The following is a 26,209-nucleotide window of genomic DNA, read 5'->3' as shown; positions in this document are numbered from 1 at the left end:
GCAAGTGGTAAACATATCTGTGATGTAAGAATCGACCCTGGAGTGTGGCACACCTCCAGGGACTTAAGGTCTGGGTCATAACAATTGAGATCTTAACCGATAACCATATAAAGACAATGGTGATATAAGAATCTACCCGTCCTCGCCTACCAAAGAGGTAACAATATCCGTTTTAATTTGATTCCAGCTGTCAATATTGGCTTTTATTTATTTTTAATATTCACTCTTTCTGTTATTAGAAGCAAAATAACAATTAGGATCTGTTGGCGAAGAATTTGAATGGCTTTTCACGTATACACAACTTCTCAACTAAAGGTCAGTCATTTCCACAAACATGATGGCTAACCGTTCAAGCAATTTAAGACTCTAGACAACGTCAGATGTTTTTATTTGTGCTACCCGTAAAAGAACTTTCTTAATGATCCTAAAAGTTGACATTAGACACAATATTTTCTTACTATCAATATCAATTGAACGCAATATACAATTACCAAACATGATCACCGTGTACCTCCTAATACTGAAAAGAATCTACATGTATTTTAAAATTCTAACAAAATTGACCCCTGTGACCTATAAAATGGGTGGTCAATGTCATTATCAAACCTGATAGCTAACGACCGGGACATGCGAACTTTCAAGACTCTAGACCCGGTGGAACTTAAAAAGAAGCTTGTTACCCAAAATAGCACATCTGAATTTTAACTCCAATCGAAAACTGGAAGTTGACCAAGTACAACTCTTTTACTTACAATTTTCGATAGCAATTGGTTGTAGTCTGCGACTTATCAAACAGCAGGATCCTGGGACTCTTGGTTATTTCGAAGAAAATATTTAAATATTTTATTAAAAAAAGACCGTTTTGATCTTGAAAGAGAGTCAAGGTCATTTATATTAACAAACTTGATAGTCAATGACTAGAACTTCCTGTCTATTAAATATCAAGACCTTAGACCTTAAATAAACTTGAGAAGATTTTTTTCACTTTGACACCTATCGATAACCAGTAGTTGACGAAATACATGTTTTTCTTATCATTGTTGATAGCAATTTGTCTCAGTATTCAACTGATCAAATATTGTCATCCTATGCTTCATGGGCACAGGTCGGAAGACATTTCAAGATTTTAATATAGAGGACCCGTTTGACCTCCAAAGTGGGTCGAGGTAATTTACATCGACAAGCTTGATATTCAAGGACCAGTCCTTCCCATACATGAAACATCAAGGCTCTAGACTTTAAAGAACTTGAGAAGGTTTAAAAAAAATGTTACCCAAAATAGCAATTTTCAAATTTAACCCATGCCAAAAAACCGGAAGTTGAATATTCAGGCATGCATTCATTAATACACTCAGTAGCAATCGATCACAGCATGCTACTGTGAAAGTTTCATCACTGTATGCCTCTTGGTTATTGAGAAAATGCTAGTGAAGTTTTTGACAAAATTGACCCCTGTGAAAGTGTGCCAAGGTCATATATACATATTAACAAACTCGATAATCAAGGTCAAGAGCTTCCTAAATATAAAATATCAAGGCTCTAGATCTTGTACAAAATGGGTTGGTTAACCAAAACAGCAATTTTCACAACAATTTTGAATAAAAACACAAAAATAACCATATCAGTAGATTTTAAGTTCTTATACCACAACCTGTAGAAAATCTAAGTGTGATGTAATTACAACACTGGCATCTTGGAAGGCAACAATGTTGTCGAAACGTCACACTTAAATCTTCTACATAATGTGTTATAAGAACTTCTAGCTATATCATGAAGAATTTATGATAAAAAGTGTTTGATTTCAACATAAACTTTTATACAATTTTATCGATTATTTTACTGTTTTCTTTTAAACTTTTTGTATTTCTGTTTTATTTGGTGATATTTTGGTAAGCTAGAACTGTTTAAGCTACATTTACAGGCCTAAATTTGTGATTTCCTGTGTAGTCTTATGGATTCATTATTGTCAGTATAAGTTTTGTACGAACCAAATCCATTACAGCTAATACATTTTAAAACCTACCGCTCCTAAGGAAAGAGGATGTAAGACATCGTATCTAGTCTCAGCAGAATGGCAGATTAATTGCCTAACCTGTATTTGTTGTTAGCCCCACAAAATGTCACTAGAAAAGTTTTACGTGTCACCTGTCAGTCTAACTTAATTTTTAATCGTAAATGTAAACATGTAAAAAAAATTAATAAAACCAATCACACTGGAGTTCGGCGTGAGCGATAGTGTTGTAGGTTTATACCAGAGACCAATTAGCGGCCTAGAAATCGTCAGTAGATTCATATCTAGACGTTTTATACAATTTCCGGTGGCATTTATATAACTATATATACATATGTAACCGAACACCGCCAGAACACTGACTGCATCGGTGAGAAACTACCCGGACACGGGAGGAGTCACGGAGACGTGAAACCAACACCGAACACCGCCAGAACACTGACTGCATCGGTGAGACGATACCCGGACACGGGAGGAGTCATGGAGACGTGAAACCAACACCGAACACCGCCAGAACACTGACTCCGTCGGTGAGACGATACCCGGACACGGGAGGAGTCACGGAGACGTGAAACCAACACCGAACACCGCCAGAACACTGACTCCGTCGGTGAGACGATACCCGGACACAGGAGGAGTCACGGAGGCGTGAAACCAACACCGAACACCGCCAGAACACTGACTCCGTCGGTGAGACGATACCCGGACACGGGAGGAGTCATGGAGACGGGAAACCAACACCGAACTCTTAAAAGATTGATGTTATGATTTGGTGGAGTTAATACCCAAATTTTTACAGGCTTCGAATCGAACAATGAATACGTTTTATCATCAAACTCCTCAGGGTTTCTAAATACCACCGTAATAGGAAGAAAAAGCTGAATATTACAGACAAAGAGAAACAGCACTCGATGCGACTACATCTCTAACTACGGTCAACGTAGCGTCCCGCACTACCAGCATAGTATGGTACGTAAGTATTGGACACTTTTATAGATTCTGTTTCTCGTGAAACTTACTTCGTACACAAGAAGTCGATAAAGCATACATTAGTCATGATGCTACCTAGTAACCAGTCACAAATACTCAGGTAACATGTCCATGTCAAATCTCAAGCGCCATTCAGTGACATCATGGCAACCAGGGAAACAGAAAAGTGAAAGAAAATGTAAATCCCAAAAGAAGGATTGACAAAGAAAGAATATCAGCGTTCAAGGAAGAAAAACATCTCCAACAATTTCCACGATTTTCTATCATTACGGATAACGAAATACCCAAACCTTATGTCACAACTATATTCACACAAGAGCAAGTTCATTACAACGATTGAACAGAAAAAAATTGGACCTAACCAAGGAAATCGAACTACAATGGGGCGAAGTATAAAGTGTCTCCAAATAGCCGAAAGACCAGAAGTGTTGAGAAAAGACATCGCCAGCTTACACGTAGAAGAAAATCTGAAAGATTACGAATAAACGAACACAGCACGAGCTTCAGTGAATGAAGCTAGAGAGATGAAAAATCATTCTTCACGAAAAAGTGGAAATAGAAAAAAAATGGAAACCGCAAAACTACTAGGAATAGAACTTTGTACTCAAGTTACTCTCGGATCTAAACGAAAAACTTAAAAACTAGCAATCTGACATGAAGAAAAGGTTAGTACAGATCCACCCACACCACCAGCTCTTAATCGCGGGGTTATAAACAACAACACTATACCAACGTAGTCACAATCCAAACCCAAATTCAATAAAAAGAGGGCAACCTATGAACAAAAGAGAGATGTACATGGTGATACATAGTTTATACCGGCGATCAGCATTGTAGAGGGGTGGATATTTGAATGCAGCACTCAAACGTGAAATTGTAAAGAATTTATTCAAAGGCTTCTAGAATATTGAAATAGCTTATTAAGGAAAATTGTTAATTGATGTGTGTGTTTTGTTGTTTTTGTTTTTTGTTTTTATTATCATTTTCAGATATTAATTACTTATAATCCTAGACTGAGTTTTGGGATCCACACTGAAACGGCATACTCCAGTACAACATAAGAGAAAACATGATGGTTAAAGGTTAGAAAAAGAACGGCGTGATGTATATTTGGAAATTCTACAACCTACGACACATGACAATATTAAAGGTCACGCCATGTGGACAAGGTCATGGTACCAAGCGTAAATTTAGCGATTTCGGCATAGTTATTGATGTACCAATTAGAGACGTAATTCCACGGATAGGGTAATGTCTACCTTGCCATGTGTACCAATATATCCTGATTCGTCAAGTCATGATTTGCTTTATGCTTGGTTAATACTTGGTCAGTTTCGTTCATCAAACACTCATGGGAAAGATTTCTCTTTAATGTCAAGTATGTGTTACTGCAGCCTAAGATCTAGTTAAGCCTTTCTTGTTATAATACACATATATCGATCGTGGGTCGAGAACTCATGCCGAATCCCTGTACACGGAGACTCCTGAATAAGTACAAGGAGAATAAGACCATACGTTGCAGAAAAATAAGCGTCTTCTGCTTCATCCACGACATCATCTATGTAAACATTGGTCAATCTAAGTAAGTAATGGCACGTTCTCAAAATGAGATACAAGGTATACAAGAACGGAACCAACAGGCACACTAACGAGCACGTCCAGCTTCATATCACACAAAGAAATCGAATATTTCTCAATGAGATCACTATGACAACCGTAAAACTTTCCCATAATTTTCACCAACCTTCATCTATTGATACCTTGTGTTACGCGATTGTCTGTCAGTTAACGACTTCTTGCACGAAAATCATGATAATGGGAACAGGCCCTTGAATACGGAATAAACTGCGACATGTAAACCCTATAGGATGAGGATGCAGGGATAACTATGGAAATCACGAACTCGGCAGGTATTATTATTGAAAATAGCCGCGGGACATGTCTTTACTGGAGCCGGACCAATTATCATAGAGAAGTTTGTAGAAAAAAATTGTGCTGGATTTTGACATTTAATTTCATTTTATTGATTATTTCCTTTTTCTAGCATCCTTAGTTAGCTTAGCGACATTTCAATGATTTTGTACCTTTTTAGTTACAGCCCTGTATTTGTACCGTAGCAGATCAAGTTCTGGTGTAAAAAAATCGTTACAGCAGACGATACAGATCTCACTGTCTGATGGGGAGGCCATCGTTACAGCAGACAGATCTCACTCTCTGATAGGGAGGTCATCGTTACAGCAGACAGATCTCACTGTCTGATGGGAAGGTCATCGTTACAGCAGACGATACAGATCTCACTGTCTGATGGGGTGGCCATCGTTACAGCAGACGATACAGATCTCACTGTCTGATGGGAAGGTCATCGTTACAGCAGACGATACAGATCTCACTGTCTGATGGGAAGGTCATCGTTACAGCAGACAGATCTCACTGTCTGATGAGGAGGTCATCGTTACAGCAGACAGATTTCACTGTCTGATGGGGAGGTCATCGTTACAGCAGACAGATCTCACTGTCTGATGGGGAGGTCATCGTTACAGCAGACAGAGATCGTTACAGTAGACGATACAGATCTCACCGTCTGATGGGAGGTCATCGTTACAGCAGACAGATCTCACTGTCTGATGGGAAGGTCATCGTTACAGCAGACGATACAGATCTCACTGTCTGATGGGAAGGTCATCGTTACAGCAGACAGATCTCACTGTCTGATGGGGTGGCCATCGTTACAGCAGACGATACAGATCTCACTGTCTGATGGGGTGGCCATCGTTACAGCAGACATATCTCACTGTCTGATAGGGAGGTCATCGTTACAGCAGACAGATCTCACTGTCTGATGGGAAGGTCATCGTTACAGCAAACAGATCTCACTGTCTGATGGGAAGGTCATCGTTACAGCAGGCGGTACAGATCTCACCGTCTAATGGGAGGCCATCGTTACAGTAGACGATACAGATCTCACCGTCTGATGGGAGGTCATCGTTACAGCAGACGTTACTGATCTCACTGTCTGATTGGAACGTCATCGTTACAGTAGACGATACAGATCTCACCGTCTAATGGGAGGCCATCGTTACAGCAGATCTCACTGTCTGATCTCACTGTCTGATGGGAGGTCATCGTTACAGCAGGAAGGCCACAGATCTCACTCTCTGATGGGAGGTCATCGTTACAGCAGACGATACAGATCTCACTGTCTGATGGGATCTCACTGTCTGAGGGGAGGTCATCGTTACAGCAGACAGATTTCACTGTCTGATGGGGAGGTCATCGTTACAGCAGATGATACAGATCTCACTGTCTGATGGGGAGGCCATCGTTACAGCAGACAGATCTCACTGTCTGGTGGGGTGGCCATCGTTACAGCAGACGATACAGATCTCACTGTCTGATGGGAAGGTCATCGTTACAGCAGACGATACAGATCTCACTGTCTGATGGGAAGGTCATCGTTACAGCAGACGATACAGATCTCACTGTCTGATGGGAGGCCATCGTTACAGTAGCATACAGATCTCACTCTAATGGGAGGCCATCTGATGGGTCTGATGGGAGACCATCGGCCATCGTTACAGCAGACATATCTCACTGTCTGATAGGGAGGTCATCGTTACAGCAGACAGATCTCACTGTCTGATGGGGAGGTCATCGTTACAGCAGACAGATCTCACTGTCTGATGGGAAGGTCATCGTTACAGCAGACGATACAGATCTCACTGTCTGATGGGGTGGCCATCGTTACAGTAGACGATACAGATCTCACCGTCTAATGGGAGGCCATCGTTACAGCAGACGATACAGATCTCACTGTCTGATGGGGAGGCCATCGTTACAGCAGACAGATCTCACCGTCTAATGGGAGGCCATCGTTACAGTAGACGATACAGATCTCACTGTCTGATGGGGAGGTCATCGTTACAGCAGACAGATCTCACTGTCTGATGGGAAGGTCATCGTTACAGTAGACGATACAGATCTCACTGTCTGATGGGAAGGTCATCGTTACAGCAGACAGATCTCACTGTCTGATGGGGTGGCCATCGTTACAGCAGACGATACAGATCTCACTGTCTGATGGGGAGGCCATCGTTACAGCAGACAGATCTCACTGTCTGATGGGGTGGCCATCGTTACAGTAGACGATACAGATCTCACTGTCTGATGGGGTGGCCATCGTTACAGTAGACGATACAGATCTCACCGTCTGATGGGAGGTCATCGTTACAGCAGACGTTACTGATCTCACTGTCTGATGGGAAGGTCATCGTTACAGCAGGCGGTACAGATCTCACCGTCTGATGGGAGGTCATCGTTACAGCAGACGTTACTGATCTCACTGTCTGATTGGAACGTCATCGTTACAGTAGACGATACAGATCTCACCGTCTAATGGGAGGCCATCGTTACAGCAGACAGATCTCACTGTCTGATGGGGTGGCCATCGTTACAGCAGACAGATCTCACTGTCTGATAGGGAGGTCATCGTTACAGCAGACAGATCTCACTGTCTGATGGGGTGGCCATCGTTACAGTAGACGATACAGATCTCACTGTCTGATGGGGAGGTCATCGTTACAGCAGACAGATCTCACTCTCTGATAGGGAGGTCATCGTTACAGCAGACAGATCTCACTGTCTGATGGGGTGGCCATCGTTACAGTAGACGATACAGATCTCACTGTCTGATGGGGAGGTCATCGTTACAGCAGACGATACAGATCTCACTGTCTGATGGGGTGGCCATCGTTACAGTAGACGATACAGATCTCACTGTCTGATGGGGAGGTCATCGTTACAGCAGACAGATCTCACTGTCTGATGGGAAGGTCATCGTTACAGCAGGCGGTACAGATCTCACCGTCTAATGGGAGGCCATCGTTACAGTAGACGATACAGATCTCACCATCTAATGGGAGGCCATCGTTACAGCAGACGATACAGATCTCACTGTCTGATGGGGAGGCCATCGTTACAGCAGACGATACAGATCTCACTGTCTGATGGGGAGGTCATCGTTACAGCAGACGATACAGATCTCACCGTCTGATGGGGAGGCCATCGTTACAGCAGACGATACAGATCTCACTGTCTGATGGGGACGTCATCGTTTCAGCAGACGATACAGATCTCATTGAGGACTATCATATATGTATCATCCTATATGTGTGATAAATATTGTTCTCCCCGGTATACTTTTCTGACTGCCATAAATAGTCATATAATGAAGAACATGTAATTAAAAAATGAGCAAAACACTTGTATTTATAGAGATGTTGGTGTGTCTTTTTGTACACGGTGTTGTAGTTTAGCCCTATCTCCTCGATGCTAGACCAGGTATAATGAACTAATTACCTATCTAATAGTATTCTATGGCTATTTTTGTGACATTCTTCATAAAATTTCAAATGTGAATGAAAACAAAGATGTTGAGGGGGTGTACAAATACCATAGATTAGGGGAAAGGGGCTGTGTACTTTCGTGGTGGCCAGTAAAAGTATCCGGGTCCGGATAGGGGGTACAAATTTGATGTGACACCGGTACTCCAATATAATCTTATCTTTACTTACCGTTTCCTTTCGACTTTTTTTTTATGAGTACAAAGTTAACAGTTTAGTTTGAGGTATCCTCCTTCATGTACACCGTTATTAATGTGACATGCAACATAGTTGGCATTCACTGACGCCATGTTTTAGATTGGAAGTCAGTAATAATTCCGTTGTGCTACCTACGCGAGGCTGTTTCTGAGAAAACAAAGCGTATCACGCTATGTTTCTTCCAGCCAACAGGATAATTGTAGCTCTCATCAACATCACACTAACATGCTCAGTCCTGTTCCTGTGGATATGGAGTGGCATGTTTCCATTTCGTGGCTATTTGATGATGGCAGGTCTTGCTGTGACACGCGATATGTTTTTATAATTGCCTACCAACAGCTAATAGTCTCCATTAAAATACTTTTTTTTCTCTCTCCAAGCATTTGTCTTTGGTTCCACATACACAATATTCTAACATCGAACATTTGGTGTCAATGTACATACTACAATAAAGGGTGTGTCACGAAAAAATGCTTATTATTACCAAAATTTCTATCAATACTGTACGCGACATAGGATGAAAAAATTGAAAATTAAGTATTTATGCCATAGATTATATTTACCTCGCAATATAAGACTGAAAATAAAGCAGACATATGATATCAAGTGCCTTGTATGAAGTGGATGCAAGTTTGAAATACATATATTTCCGATGAATATCTACAAACAACATCAACATCTTTAAATCAACAATGTCATTATTTTTTGCTTCACTTACCTTTTTCTGACTTTTTCAATGCTTAAATAACATAAAATATTTCGCTCTTGCACTGAAATTACTGACACACAGCACTCAAATAAGTACTGTTTCTCCGATACAAAGGGTCCTTAAATTGAGCTGAATGCCATCAGAATGAAATGTTATGTCATTTCGTCAACTTCTACTCATATTTGATCAGCCATGAAGAACTCCAATAACGATTTAGAAGGAAGCGTAAAATGTCCTTTGCCATGTTGTTCGTCTGATGGCAGCACACGTATCTAACATCATAGCACACACGCGCTCAGGACTACACTCACGCTTACAGGGAAGGAAGGCTTACAAGGTTTATCGTCACTGTTCTTTTGTATAACGACACAAAATAAATAAATGTAAGTAGATAGATCAGGCAAATAATGTGATAAGTCAAAAACTGAATAATGAGTAAACAAAGAGAGTGAATAATGAGTAAACAAACAAAGAGAGTGAATAATGAGTAAACAAACAAAGAGAGTGAGTAATGAGTAAACTAAGAAAGTTTATAATGAGTAAACAAAGAGAGTGAATAATGAGTAAACAAAGAGAGTGAATAATGAGTAAACAAACAAAGAGAGTTAATAATGAGTAAACTAAGAAAGTTTATAATGAGTAAACAAAGAGAGTGAATAATGAGTAAACAAAGAGAGTGAATAATGAGTAAACAAAGAGAGTGAATAATGAGTAAACAAACAAAGAGAGAGAGAGTGAATAATGAGTAAACAAACAAAGAGAGTGAATAATGAGTAAACAAACAAAGAGAGTGAATAATGAGTAAACAAACAAAGAGAGTGAATAATGAGTAAACAAACATAGAGAGTGAATAATGAGTAAACAAACATAGAGAGTTAATAATGAGTAAACAAACAAAGAGAGTGAATAATGAGTAAACAAAGAGAGTGAATAATGAGTAAACAAACATAGAGAGTGAATAATGAGTAAACAAACAAAGAGGGTGAATAATGAGTAAACAAAGAGAGTGAATAATGAGTAAACAAAGAGAGTGAATAATGAGTAAACAAACAAAGAGAGTGAATAATGAGTAAACAAACAAAGAGAGTGAATAATGATGAGTAAACAAAGAGAGTGAATAATGAATAAACAAAGAGAGTGAATAATGAGTAAACAAAAAAAGAGAGTAAATAATGAGTAAACAAAGAGAGTGAATAATGAGTAAACAAAGAGAGTGAATAATGAGTAAACAAACAAAGAGAGTGAATACTGAGTTAACAAACAAAGAGAGTGAATAATGAGTAAACAAAGAGGGTGAATAATGAGTAAACAAAGTGAGTGAATAATGAGTAAACAAAGAGAGTGAATAATGAGTAAACAAAGAGAGTGAATAATGAGTAAACAAAGAGAGTGAATAATGAATAAACAAAGAGAGTGAATAATGAGTAAACAAACAAAGAGAGTGAATAATGAGTAAACAAACAAATAGAGTGAATAATGAGTAAACAAAGAGAGTGAATAATGAATAAACAAAGAGAGTGAATAATGAGTAAACAAAGAGAGTGAATAATGAGTAAACAAACAAAGAGAGTGAATAATGAGTAAACAAACAAAGAGGGTGAATAATGAGTAAACAAAGAGGGTGAATAATGAGTAAACAAAGAGAGTGAATAATGAGTAAACAAAGAGAGTGAATAATGAGTAAACAAACAAAGACAGTGAATAATGAGTAAACAAACAAAGAGAGTGAATAATTAGTAAACAAACAAAGAGAGTGAATAATGAGTAAACAAAGAGAGTGAATAATGAGAGAGTGAATAATGAGTAAACAAACAAAGAGAGTGAATAATGAGTAAACAAAGAGAGTGAATAATGAGTAAACAAAGAGAGTGAATAATGAGTAAACAAAGAGAGTGAGAGAGTAAACAAAGAGAGTGAATAATGAGTAAACAAAGAGAGTGAATAATGAGTAAACAAAGAGAGTGAATAATGAGTAAACAAAGAGAGTGAATAATGAGTAAACAAACAAAGAGAGTGAATAATGAATAAACAAAGAGAGTGAATAATGAGTAAACAAAGAGAGTGAATAATGAGTAAACAAACAAAGAGAGTGAATAATGAGTAGGCAAACAAAGAGGGTGAATAATGAGTTAACAAACAAAGAGAGTGAATAATGAGTAAACAAAGAGAGAGAGTGAATAATGAGTAAATGAGTAACAAAGAGAGTGAATAATGAGTAAACAAACAAAGAGAGTGAATAATGAGTAAACAAACAAAGAGAGTGAATAATGAGTAAACAAACAAAGAGAGGTGAATAATGAGTAAACAAAGAGAGTGAATAATGAGTAAACAAAGAGAGTGAATAATGAGTAAACAAACAAAGAGAGTGAATAATGAGTAAACAAACAAAGAGGGTGAATAATGAGTAAACAAACAAAGAGAGTGAATAATGAGTAAACAAACAAAGAGAGTGAATAATGAGTAAACAAACAAAGAGAGTGAATAATGAGTAAACAAAGAGAGTGAATAATGAGTAAACAAAGAGAGTGAATAATGAGTAAACAAACAAAGAGAGTGAATAATGAGTAAACAAACATAGAGAGTGAATAATGAGTAAACAAACAAAGAGAGTGAATAATGAGTAGACAAAGAGAGTGAATAATGAGTAAACAAAGTGGGCGAATAATGAGTAAACAAACAAAGAGAGTGAATAATGAGTAAACAAACAAAGAGAGTGAATAATGAGTAAACAAAGAGAGTGAATAATGAGTAAACAAACATAGAGAGTGAATAATGAGTAAACAAACAAAGAGGGTGAATAATGAGTAAACAAAGAGAGTGAATAATGAGTAAACAAAAAAAAAGAGTGAATAATGAGTAAACAAAGAGAGTGAATAATGAGTAAACAAACAAAGAGAGTGAATAATGAGTTAACAAACAAAGACAGTGAATAATGAGTAAACAAAGAGAGTGAGTAATGAGTAAACAAACAAAGAGAGTGAATAATAAGTAAACAAACAAAGAGAGTGAATAATGAGTTAACAAACAACGAGGGTAACGAATAAGCAGACAAACACAAAAGCTGAGAGTGGGACCGATCGCCAATTCCAAACAGAACTTTTTAAAAAATTAATGACGTACACTTGTTTGTGTGAAGTACTTGCAATATAAAAAAAACTTCATCTGCGACAAGAAATCTGTGACGGCATACAACAATGAGACGGCTAGATTTAGCTGTGACTACTGATTCTATACATCAGAATAGTATTGGCTTTCTCCTATAATATTTATTCGTAATTATAGTGAAATAGACAATATGCTGAACAATTTTACACTAAACAGCTACAAGTAGATACAGTACGTAAAAACGTATCTCATGTTTCGATAAACGACATAAAACCTAAAGGCTTCAATCCTGTATTTTATTAAGAAGATAGAGAGGAGTACAGGTAAATTTGTGTGTTTTCGCCCTCGAACCTAAAAAATTATGCGCGAAACTCAAACTGTAACGATTTATTTGTCTATTTTATTTCTGTGAAAAAATGGCCAACGTCTCTGTATTATTGTGCACAAATAAAATGTCAAGCTTTCAAGGTATGGGACAGAGACCAAGGTTCCAACTATACTTCAAACCTGAACCCTTCTGCTAAGCACGAACACTTCACCCGCATCTCATACCATTACAAATTCATAATTTACTTTAAATATCATAGTCGATTTTGCTTTGATGCCATTAAAAGTGGCGTGGGAACAATTCACCCGATTCGATCAAGTTACAAAAATATAGGGGTGCCCAGTAACACTGATGATGAAACACTTTTTATTCAGGTGCTGTGTCCTACACAGAAAGTATGCATCCAAGTACATAGCATTGTTACAGGCAAGCGGCAGTCTCGTCTCTTTCAGAGTTGAAAATGGCAGACCCGTTTGCTTACAACAAAATACATGTAGATTCACAGAAGCTAAGGACGTGTTGAAATTGAAAATGATAACTCGGATAAACGGTTGGTAATCAGAAAATCTCCAAAGTTCTTAAAAAAAAACTATTTTCCGACATGATATCAAGTATTTTGAATGGTGATTTTATCACTGTTATGGTTGAGTGCCTGTATACCTACAGTCACACCTCTTTAATGGGGAGGGGGACATAATTACCGACTCTATGTTTATATCTTGAGATTAACAATTTGGACTGGATCTTCATTTGCCATTTCATGTTTTGTATATACATATTAATTTCGACATTAAAATCTACAGTTATTTTGTTGTAAGTGAAAGAATCTGTCACAATCTCCACAATTTTACTATAGAGAGATATATGAATACTGACGAATTTCAGATAACGTGTAATTTCTTTTTTTCATGTGAAATCTTCAGTAGACCAATGGAACGCACGCTACTTAGCGTTATTAAGCCTCCTGAGAAAAAATCTATTTCTGGATTCATAATCCGTTTAAAGCTATTCTGCCTGAAACTCGCCATATAGGCTGTTTTTGCGAAAGCAATAAGCTTCATATGAACATGTTCGTTTATATCATGTCCGTTTAATCGGTCAATGTGTTACGACAAGAGCCATCGACAAAGATGACGTCACATGAAGAGTTCAATTAAAGATGACGTGACTTGAAGAGTTCCATCACTGCAACTTTTGACTGTCGATTTTCAAATTCGCTGTATCTTGAAACCGCATCGTATGGTATTTCAAATTATGATTTTTTTACCAATTAAAATGTATATCCGTCAGGTTTTTAGCTTGCCTATGGACATAAACGCTTCGAAGTTGTGCACTGTATTACGCCATTAACTACAGGTTTCCGCTGAATGGACTCATTCAGACGTCTGAAGAGCTGTTTACAGCGGGAGTCCTTGCGAAGCTGACTTTTTGTGTATATATATATCTCCAATTCCATTTTCCAGCAATATTTTGTTGAGTGACGGTGATCTGTACATATACGTGTAGTTCTACTTGAAACAAATGAGAGGCGGTCTGATAGGCATCCTGTTTTCCAATTGATGAGTTCGTCACGTAATATAATACAAGTATATCGATGGTGTTGACAACACAGTGATTTATTGATGATTTTGATATCATATGGTTACGTGTTTTTGATTTCAATCAATCTAAATTTGATGTTTCTAGATTTCATAAACGATTTGCCATTAAATGTGAAGGCTGATACAGATATGTGAGCAGACGACACTACTTTATCTTCTGCTGGAAAATCATTAGACGATATTAAAAGCAATTACATTCTGATTTAACCAATGTTCATATATGGTGTGTTGAAAAGAAGATAATTTGAAATGCAAAGAAAAAAAAACAAACAAAAATGCAAAAAAAAAAAAAATGTATATTTGTATAGGTTCTAAACAGAAAGTAGAAATCGTTTAATTCTAGATCTTACACTGTGTAATGAATCTCCGGAACAGGTTGTAAGAGGTTAAGTACTGGGTTATTGATAATTCTTTGACATTGTCAGATCATAATTCGTCTATTTTGGGCCTGTTGCGTCGTATAAGTCCATATCTACCCATGGAAGGAAAACTCGGATTTTTCCAGGCTTGTATTTTCCCTCATTATATATACATTGTAGTACAGTACGGTCAGGGCGCTTTGATTTTTAAAGGGTAAGCTCCTGAAGGCTCAGAAACAGGTAGCCACAATGATTCTTAACGTACATTGGAAATTTTACAGTGGACGCCTATCGATAATTACTTTAAATTTAGAAAACTATGTATGATTTTAAACGTCTTCACGAAGAATTCACGGACTACTTATCCAGCAATGTATTTTAGTTAGAAGTAGTCACAGTAGAGCTACAAGATATGTCTGTGATGACAACTTTTTAGTGCCAAAACACAAAACTGTTCTTTTACTCAAACCAGTTTTTACATTTAGTGTTAAAGACTGGAATGTTTTACCTCTTGAATTTAAGGAGATCAACTATTTTTACCGCTTTTAAAAGAAAATTGGTCAAATATTTACTTGAATTTAAGACAATTTCCTAGATTCTGTTTTGATCACATCTTTCAAATAGATAATAATGTATGTTTGTGTATATAAAATTAAATATCTATATATTCTTATTATTTTTATCCATATCTGTTGTTTTTGCATATCCATTTATGTATATGTATGTTTTACTAATAAGAGGACCGTGTTCTTATTATTATTATCATTATTATTATTATTATTAATCAAGTTAAATTTACGACAAATTGGTGACGGTTTCAATACAAGATTTTCCGTTATTATGAAACATTAGAACAATGGTAATTTGTCGTTAAGTGGACAGGGTACACATACCTGGACATCAAGTGTACATACAAACTGTATGATATTACCGAAGCCATATGTTTGACAATTCTGCGTCATTTATACCGAAAAACCTTACCTGAGGTTATCAAGGTACACACGGCCCAAGAGAACTGTAGGGATCGTGACGGACTGACGGGTTTACTACTAGCCCTCCAGGGCTCTACCTTATTGTTTGCCGTCGTCAGTCTTCTGTCTGATGGAGAATCGTACATCTCAATGGTAAGTTGACTTTGTTTTCTTGTCATAATTAAGATAAAAGATAAGACAAACTGATATTAGATAAAAAAATATCAAATTATCGTGAAAATGTATTTGTGTTACGTAAACAGTGTACAATGAACGTGAGTCATTAAACACCAACCGTAGCCTTGGCCACAGCCCAGGTGTTACACAACGATTGATATACTACAGACTATTTCGGCCACTGGAGTGGTCATGCACTGGTCAACATATTGTTAACCGGACTGTACAGGTCAATTACTAGTCACAGGTCACTTACTGGTCATTCTACAGATCTCTTCACAGTTAACCGGACTGTACAGGTCAATTACTAGTCACAGGTCACTTATTGGTCATTCTACAGATCACTTCACAGTTAACCGGACTGTACAGGTCAATTACTAGTCACAGGTCACTTATTGGTCATTCTACAGATCACTTCACAGTTAACCGGACTGTACAGGTCATTTACTAGTCACAGGTCACTTCTGGTCATTCTACAGATCACTTCACAGTTAACCGGACTGTACAGGTCATTTACTAGTCACAGGTCACTTATTGGTCATTCTACAGATCACTTCACAGTTCAGTGATTATCATTGTAAGGATCATTCTGATTACTTTCCAGCTTACTGGTCGCTACACTGGTCACTACACTGGTCACTGTACTGGTCACTGTACTGGTCACTACACTGGTCACTACACTGGTCACTGTACTGGTCACTGTGCTGGTCACTACACTGGTCACTACACTGGTCACTGTGCTGGTCACTGTACTGGTCACTACACTGGTCACTGTACTGGTCACTGTACTGGTCACTGTACTGGGCACTTCTGGTCACTGTACTGGTCACTACACTGGTCACTGTACTGGTCACTACACTGGTCACTGTTATGTTCACTGTATTGGTTTCTGTACTGGTCACTGTTGGGTCACTGTTGTGGTCAGTGTTGTGTTCACTCTATTGGTTTCTGTACTGGTCACTGTACTGGTCACTACACTGGTCACTGTACTGGTCACTACACTGGTCAGTGTTGTGTCTAGTCACTACACTAGTCACTGTACTGGTCACTGTTGTGGTCACTGCAATGGTCACTACACTGGTCACTACACTGGTCACTGTACTGGTCACTGTACTGGTCACTACACTGGTCACTACACTGGTCACTGTACTGGTCACTGTGCTGGTCACTACACTGGTCACTACACTGGTCACTGTGCTGGTCACTGTACTGGTCACTACACTGGTCACTGTACTGGTCACTGTACTGGTCACTACACTGGTCACTGTACTAGTCACTACACTGGTCCCTGTTATGTCTAGTCACTACACTAGTCACTGTACTGGTCACTACACTGGTCACTGTACTGGTCACTGTACTGGTCACTACACTGGTCACTGTACTAGTCACTACACTGGTCCCTGTTATGTCTAGTCACTACACTAGTCACTGTACTGGTCAATACACTGGTCACTGTTATGTTCACTCTACTTGTCACATAATTCGTCGCTACACTGGTCACTACACTGGTCGCTGTACTGGTCACTGTACTGGTCACTACACTGGTCACTACACTGGTCACTACACTGGTCGCTGTACTGGTCACTGTACTGGTCACTGTACTGGTCACTACACTGGTCACTGTTATGTTCACTCTACTTGTCACATAATTCGTCGCTACACTGGTCACTACACTGGTCGCTGTGCTGGTCACTGTACTGGTCACTACACTGGTCACTACACTGGTCACTACACTGGTCACTACACTGGTCACTGTGCTGGTCACTGTACTGGTCACTACACTGGTCACTGTACTGGTCACTGTACTGGTCACTACACTGGTCACTGTACTAGTCACTACACTGGTCCCTGTTATGTCTAGTCACTACACTAGTCACTGTACTGGTCAATACACTGGTCACTGTTATGTTCACTCTACTTGTCATATAATTTTTCGCTACACTGGTCACTACACTGGTCACTGTACTGGTCACTGTTGTGGTCAGTGTCGTGGTCACTGTTGTGGTTACTGTACTGGTCACTGTACTGGTCACTGTACTTGTTACTGTACTGGTCACTTTCGTGGTCACTGTCGTGGTTACTGTCGTGGTCACTGTTGTGGTCACTCTTGTGGTCACTGTACTGGTCACTGTACTTGTTACTGTACTGGTCACTGTCGTGGTCACTGTTGTGGTCACTGTACTGCTCAATGTACAGAATATAGTAATGTTTACTGTGCTTTGTAGTGCTCACTTCAGAAATATGGATTATCAATCAAACTACAAAATAATGAAGTGTTGATACAATGATCTATACAAAGATTGAGTGAATAAATTTTGATGGTAATTTTTTCTGTTGAAATGTATTAACTGTTTTACTGATACAAGTAACATCAATTAGCTAGATAGTTTACAACCATGCCAATTATCACTTGAAAGCGTTCAACATGTAAGTACTTGTTTTCATCTTTCAGTGATAACACTGAGGATGTTGTCGGTGGTAGTAAGAGTCGTCACTGCTCTGGTCCTGTTAACTCTAGCAGCGCAAGGCAAAATAGAGGAAATTAACATTGACGAGAAAATTCTGCAGTGTTACGACACCTACCGGCGGACGTCGGAAATCACTCGTTCTGTCGGATATAATATACACTGGAAATGTATGCAAATGTATATATGGAATCTCATAGAACAGGACAGTCTAAATATAACTCTCGCAGATCAGCACTGGATAGAGAGCATTACGTCACTTCCTGCCTTAAAAGGAAGAACAAAGCGACAGAGTCCTATGCCACGCGTACGTCGTGAATACAGACGGATGAGCAATCCGGAGCGGGAAAACTACCATCGAGCTGTGAACTTACTGAAACAAATACCTGTAGGTTTTCAATCAAATACAAAGTCCAACGTTAGAATTAGTACGTATATGAAGTCAAATATAAAGTCAGGAAATCTGTTGTAGATATAGGAGTCACGGAACCCTTTAGTAGGTAAAGGAGTCACGGAACCTTTAGTAGGTATAGGAGTCAGGGAACCTTTAGTAGATATAGGAGTCACGGAACCTTTAGTAGATATAGAAGTCACGGAACCTTTAGTAGGTATAGGAGTCACGGAACCTTTAGTAGGTATAGGAGTCACGGAACCTTTAGTAGGTATAGGAGTCACGGAACCTTTAGTAGATATAGGAGTCACGGAACCTTTAGTAGATATAGAAGTCACGGAACCTTTAGTAGATATAGAAGTCACGGAACCTTTAGTAGGTAAAGGAGTCAGGGAACCTTTAGTAGATATAGGAGTCACGGAACCTTTAGTAGATATAGGAGTCACGGAACCTTTAGTAGATATAGGAGTCACGGAACCTTTAGTAGGTAAAGGAGTCACGGAACCTTAAGTAGGTATAGTAGTCACGGAACCTTTAGTAGGTATAGGAGTCAGGGAACCTTTAGTAGATATAGGAGTCACGGAACCTTTAGTAGATATAGAAGTCACGGAACCTTTAGTAGGTAAACCTTAAGGATATAGGAGTCACGGAACCTTAAGATATAGATATAGATATAGAGTCACGGAACCTTTAGGAACCTTTAGTAGATATAGGAGTCGGGGAACCTTTAGTAGATATAGGAGTCACGGAACCTTTAGTAGGTATAGGATTCGGGGAACCTTAAGTAGATATAGGAGTCGGGGAACCTTAAGTAGATATAGGAGTCACGGAACCTTTAGTAGATATAGAAGTCACGGAACCTTTAGTAGATATAGGAGTCATGGAACCTTTAGTAGATATAGGAGTCACGGAACCTTTAGTAGATATAGGAGTCGGGGAACCTTTAGTAGATATAGGAGTCACGGAACCTTTAGTAGATATAGGAGTCGGGGAACCTTTAGTAGATATAGGAGTCACGGAACCTTTAGTAGATATAGAAGTCACGGAACCTTTAGTAGGTATAGGAGTTAGGGAACCTTTAGTAGATATAGGAGTCGGGGAACCTTAAGTAGATATAGGAGTCACGGAACCTTTAGTAGATATAGAAGTCACGGAACCTTTAGTAGATATAGGAGTCGGGGAACCTTTAGTAGATATAGGAGTCACGGAACCTTTAGTAGATATAGGAGTCACGGAACCTTTAGTAGATATAGGAGTCACGGAACCTTTAGTAGGTATAGGAGTCGGGGAACCTTTAGTAGATATAGGAGTCACGGAACCTTTAGTAGGTATAGGAGTCGGGGAACCTTTAGTAGATATAGGAGTCACGGAACCTTTAGTAGGTAAAGGAGTCGGGGAACCTTAAGTAGATATAGGAGTCACGGAACCTTTAGTAGATATAGGAGTCACGGAACCTTTAGTAGATATAGGAGTCACGGAACCTTTAGTAGATATAGGAGTCACGGAACCTTTAGTAGATATAGGAGTCACGGAACCTTTAGTAGATATAGGAGTCACGGAACCTTTAGTAGATATAGGAGTCACGGAACCTTTAGTAGATATAGGAGTCACGGAACCTTTAGTAGATATAGGAGTCGGGGAACCTTAAGTAGATATAGGAGTCACGGAACCTTTAGTAGATATAGGAGTCACGGAACCTTTAGTAGATATAGGAGTCGGGGAACCTTTAGTAGATATAGGAGTCACGGAACCTTTAGTAGATATAGGAGTCGGGGAACCTTTAGTAGATATAGGAGTCACGGAACCTTTAGTAGATATAGGAGTCACGGAACCTTTAGTAGGTATAGGAGTCACGGAACCTTTAGTAGATATAGAAGTCACGGAACCTTTAGTAGATATAGGAGCCATATACATTCGAAAGAACATGTATGTTGGAATAGATGCCCTGTGTCTTAATTTCTCTAGAATGTTATAATATTTTAGATGTTATGCCCCGAAATATATCTTGCAATGAATGACATTAGACATAGTAAAGTTGTTCTTCCGTAATATTAAGTTCCATTTCTATAAAGAAATCAAAATCCAACTTAAATATATCTAATGTCGTTTTTGTAAACGGATTCCTTAGGAATACAGAGTCTAGTTTGAAAACTACCTGAAATAGGGGAAGAGATAACTGAACTTCTGTCAGAAGACAATATAAGTCTGAAGGAGACAGACCTACTATACTATAATTATGCTGATATCTTCCGACGAAAGTTGTCCAGTTGTCTCTACCTTCAACTTCTATTTCATAACATAATTAACTTACTAAAATTTAATGAAAATTAGGTAGCTATGTCTTGCTATTTATCGTTACATTGTACTTTCGCTTGAAGTTAACGATCTCCGGTCAATGTGCCAAAATGTTATTTCTTACAGATAGCAAACACCACAAGATATGACTTCATAGCCAATATTCACCGAGGGGACGCTATTCCACTATCTCATAGGGGTCCAAACTTCCTCGGATGGCACAGAGTCTTTCTCATTATGTAAGTAACCTTTAAGTTTATAAAAATAATCATACTTATATTCCCGTGTAGTGTAATGCAGATTTAACTTCATGTAATTGTATTTTCCAATAGTATTATGTATACTAACGATAGGACATGTTATGTTCTTCATTGTTTTTCCCTGACGACTGCTGTCAGAGACAAGATATGGGAATTCTCCGTAACGTAAAACTTATCCTCGCCATCACTTAAGTGGGTTTTTTTTCACGGGATTAAACTTCACACATTTACGAAAGTATGTTATATATCAAACGAGCTCGAATTTCCGTGATGTGAGGTTAAGGTAAATGTCACATGTACTATTTTTCCTTGTTAGTGGTTTTTATTCCCGAGGGATCTTGATCCTATCTTTAAGGCGTTGAAATCCCGACGCGAAGTGTTTATATCGTTTGTGAATCTGTTAGAGTACGTATGTCATTGATCAAGAAAATGCCAACAACTCAATATAATCCTAATCCAAACACAAATTCAATCAAACGAAATATGAACAAAATAAAGAATTACACGAAAAACTACAAGTAAATAAGTCCATGTGTTCCGGAAGAATAAGCGTTTTCTGCTTCATCGATGATACTCGCCATATAGATCTTGGTCAATCCAAGTAAGTTATGTCACGTTCTGAAATGAGAACAAGATATACAAAAACGCAACCAACAGGCAAACTAACGAACATCAAATATGTCCATATTCATATCGCGCAAAGCAATAGAATATTTTTTAATGACATCACTATTACGATTGTAAAACTTCTAAATAATTTTTCATCAACTTGGATCACGAAAATCGTGATATTGGGAACAGGCTCTTGAACATCGAACCAAAAGTAGTGTGTAAATACCACAGATTTGGAGTGCAGGAATGTTGCTAACCAAAAATGAACAATTCTCAATACGGAAATTGAAAGCATCACGCTTATCTACAGGTTGATGAAAAGCTGTCCATGTTGGTTTCCTTGTAAGAACAGATAAATTTAAGCGGTTGACAGAGAAAAACCTGCTGTGTTCTTGATTTCCAGTTCTGGTGGGTATATACGATGGACCTGGTCAATAAATGTCTTGTTATTTAAAGACAAAACGTCATTAGTAGATCTAAAAGTAACATGAAAAGACTTTGCAAGGCTTTTGTTGCCAGTCTTGATACGCTCTTCGATAACTTCAGTGGTTTGGCATTGTCTAGGTCGATCTGCCAACAGATGGGTATCGGAAAGCAGATCAATAAAAAATCGGAGGATCTAATCGTTGTACTTCTGCCTGATTAAAGTTTCGTCAACGACAAGGAAATGAAGCTTTCAATTTAGAGAAAAAGCTTCCCTTATCAGAAACGCCAGCACCAAATGCTGTCATTCTGATGATATGCCGTATTTGTTGGTCTGTCTGGTAAAAAGTAGGTTTCATCAGACCGGTGGAATATTGACCTAATATTCCATATCCGGCGATCACGTGTCCTTTTCAGTCATGGCTATGTTTGCCGTTCAGTCAACAGATGACGTTTTGTTAGTCGGTGAGAGTGAATTCACCTATTGTTCAAACGTCTCTTGACGGTACTCCTCCCAACGCGGACATCAACGTTCCACCGTCCTCTGAGCCTTTATGAAATGGTGGATGGGGCTCGCCTTGCCTGTCTTCAGAGGATTCCATCTTCTCTATCTATAACCTTTCAAAGTGAGACATGAGACACTCGTTAACACGTTCGGGGTAATTCAGGCGCTACATCAACCGATAAATAACAGAATGGCTGACATTAAAACGTGCAACTACTTGCCTGTTTGTTATAACCGTTTTTAACCATTCCAGAAGCTTGTCATTTGCAACATTTATCAATTTCATACTTGCCATTTTATAAATAGTAATATCCGTGCAAACGCTGCTTTAGGTAGCTTTAAGTGACAAACGGTATCCTATGTTTTCACGAATATCCTTAGAAATTACATGTTCTATGAAATCAACACTGAAGAAAGCAAAATTTGGTTTTAAATTAATTTCTGTTGTATTTATATTTGAAGATACGAGAATGCATTACGACAGGTAGTGCCAGGAGTTACCATCCCCTACTGGGCTTCATCCTTAGACAACGAACTAGATATAACTGAGCGGACACAGTCAGTGATCTGGTCTGATCTTTTCTTCGGAAATGGAGATGGATTTGTTACATCCGGCCCGTACGCTAATTGGCAAACGCAAAGTGGACCACTTATTAGGAACATTGGCCTTATCGGAGAACTGTTCAGTAATGATGGAATCGGTCGAATTCTAAACAAGACGAGAACTTCCGAAATCACCTTTCCGAGTGGAGCTCCAGAAAATCGACTGGAGGATGCACACGATGCTGTACACATATGGATAGGAGGAGGAAACGGACAGATGAATGACTTGAACACTGCTGCTCAGGACCCCATTTTCTTCAGTCATCACGCATTTGTGGACTATCTATGGGAGGAATTCCGACAAAAACAGGTACAGCTTGGGATAGATCCGTCCTTGGATTATCCAACCTACTTTGGTCCGTCACAACATGCCCCACAAGCTGCTATGCGGTTTGGCAACCTGAGGAATATCGATGGTTACAGTAACCTTATAACAGCCAATATTTACCAGTATGAGGCATCGCCAACGTGTCTGAGACAAAGGCCGACATGCGGGTCGGACTTCCTCCGCTGTAACACCAACAAAGCGGTACCGCGCTGTGTCACGTTACGAACAGACGAGGTGGCAAAGGACAATAAATCGAGGTTTAAACGCCATGTATCAGTACAGACTGTCGAAAGCAAACCAGGCTGCTCTGTACAAGGGGCTGTACAGAACAAGTATTTGAGTGGCAATAGCTCAGATATCAGGGAGTGGACATACATTCCCATAGATATCGTGTACAGACGTCCGCCGGAGTTCTTGCGTTACCACTCCTACCCTGTGTTTAATGGTCAGGGTATGGTCAACAGTGACATATACTCACCCACCTCATACGTCGGGCTTGCGTCTTCTCTCCCAGTAGGTAATCCTGCCAAATACAGCGAATGCATTGACCCACACAACAACGCCGGCAAAATTTTTATTGAATCAAATGGCCTGAATAACTATGGATCGTACAGTGAATTTGTCATGGTAGACCACCGCTTGGCAATCTCGAAGACAACTGGGTATGTTGCCGTGAAGTCGCCCGATACCGGAATGACGGATGTGCATGTGTCTGCCCATGACTCTTGCGGACGTGTCTGCCGTCCATACTGTAGAACACCCGGTTCACCAACGCAGGAGTTTCATCCCTGCACAGGGGCCATTCGAATCACGACCAGTGAACCAAAACTGTATAGCAGAACATACGGTGAGATAATCCTTGATACATGGCATTTTCCTAACGACGGAAATTGTCCAAAACCCGATGATAGCTACGCCCACCTGCGCTTCTTCTGTGACTATACGAACCAATGGCCGTGGGCAGACGCCCGGCGGACACTACAACTCAAAGCCGTGGCACCCTCCCTACAAATCGCCGTCACTAAATCTCCCACAACGCAGGCGCTTGACGCTGGAGATGCAGCAGTGCAAGGTAGTGTGAGATAAAGACATGTCCATATTATCCTAAGCATGTATTGATATAAAGTTCCTTCCTCGTAATGGTGATTCATTGCTTTCTTAAGTTTAATTGCACAAACACATCTCGCCCCTACCATAACTTTTAATTAGTATATGTCCTTGTCAATAAGGGTCGGTGCCTTTATGACCTGCCTCACTCGTTTTAACAGCAATTTACATGTTCTATATTTGGTGTTGGTGGCTCTCGCGCGCTCTCTCTCTAATGGCTTTTCTCCTTGTTCCTGTCTATATTTGGGACTCATGGCACCATGACCCTGTCTTCCGTAAATCGCGTTATCTATTATGCAAGTGTTTCTTTAAACCTCTCCCTTTGTATATGACTCGGGGTCCATGGCTCAATGATATGTCTTTTTATATAAAATTTACAAAATACGTCTTTCTGGTTGGTGTGGGTTTTTTTTATTACTTATTTATTACATTTTGAGGGGTTGGGGTTAGGGGAGGGCTTCGAAGAGGAAATTGCGAGTGAGTGGGTTACTGGATCTCTTAACTTATTTTCAAATATTGCTATATCTAGTTGTAATCCCTATAGATATCAGTGTTTTCTCTAGTTGTAATCCCTATAGATATCAGTGTTTTCTCTAGTTGTAATCCCTATAGATATCAGTGTTTTCTCTAGTTGTAATCCCTATAGATATCAGTGTTTTCTCTAGTTGTAATCCCTATAGATATCAGTGTTTTCTCTAGTTGTAATCCCTCCCTATAGATATCAGTGTTTTCTCTAGTTGTAATCCCTCCCTATAGATATCAGTGTTTTCTCTAGTTGTAATCCCTATAGATATCAGTGTTTTCTCTAGTTGTAATCCCTATAGATATCAGTGTTTTCTCTAGTTGTAATCCCTATAGATATCAGTGTTTTCTCTAGTTGTAATCCCTATAGATATCAGTGTTTTCTCTAGTTGTAATCCCTCCCTATAGATATCAGTGTTTTCTCTAGTTGTAATCCCTCCCTATAGATATCAGTGTTTTCTCTAGTTGTAATCCCTCCCTATAGATATCAGTGTTTTCTCTAGTTGTAATCCCTATAGATATCAGTGTTTTCTCTAGTTGTAATCCCTATAGATATCAGTGTTTTCTCTAGTTGTAATCCCTATAGATATCAGTGTTTTCTCTAGTTGTAATCCCTATAGATATCAGTGTTTTCTCTAGTTGTAATCCCTATAGATATCAGTGTTTTCTCTAGTTGTAATCCCTATAGATAACCCTAGATATCAGTGTTTTCTCTAGTTGTAATCCCTATAGATATCAGTGTTTTCTCTAGTTGTAATCCCTATAGATATCAGTGTTTTCTCTAGTTGTAATCCCTATAGATATCAGTGTTTTCTCTAGTTGTAATCCCTCCCTATAGATATCAGTGTTT

General features: G+C 39.0%; 1 protein-coding gene across 1 annotated transcript; it reads left to right on the top strand.

The window, feature by feature from the left end:
• Positions 1-1,095: 1,095 nt before the first annotated feature.
• Positions 1,096-24,816, top strand: LOC132551482 (tyrosinase-like protein 1). Its single transcript, XM_060215626.1, has 4 exons — positions 1,096-1,156; positions 18,301-18,701; positions 21,126-21,238; positions 23,262-24,816. The coding sequence occupies exons 1-4, from the start codon at positions 1,096-1,098 to the stop codon at positions 24,814-24,816; spliced, it is 2,130 nt and encodes a 709-aa protein (XP_060071609.1).
• The last annotated feature ends 1,393 nt before the right edge of the window (positions 24,817-26,209 follow it).

This window comes from Ylistrum balloti, unplaced genomic scaffold (assembly GCF_031769215.1).
Source record: "Ylistrum balloti isolate Yb309-2 unplaced genomic scaffold, AGI_CSIRO_Ybal_v1 Utg370202, whole genome shotgun sequence".
NCBI lineage: Eukaryota > Metazoa > Mollusca > Bivalvia > Pectinida > Pectinidae > Ylistrum > Ylistrum balloti.
This window is presented reverse-complemented; position numbering and strand designations above follow the sequence as displayed.

What these genes read in the sequence shown, in the direction of transcription:
- LOC132551482 (XM_060215626.1), top strand. Translation starts at nt 1,096, where the DNA reads ATGGGCACAGGTCGGAAGACATTTCAAGATTTTAATATAGAGGACCCG. An exon ending in GGACCCGTTTGACCTCCAAA is followed by an intron (nt 1,157 to 18,300) that starts GTGGGTCGAGGT and finishes TTCATCTTTCAG; the next exon opens with TGATAACACTGAGGATGTTG. An exon ending in ACTTACTGAAACAAATACCT is followed by an intron (nt 18,702 to 21,125) that starts GTAGGTTTTCAA and finishes TATTTCTTACAG; the next exon opens with ATAGCAAACACCACAAGATA.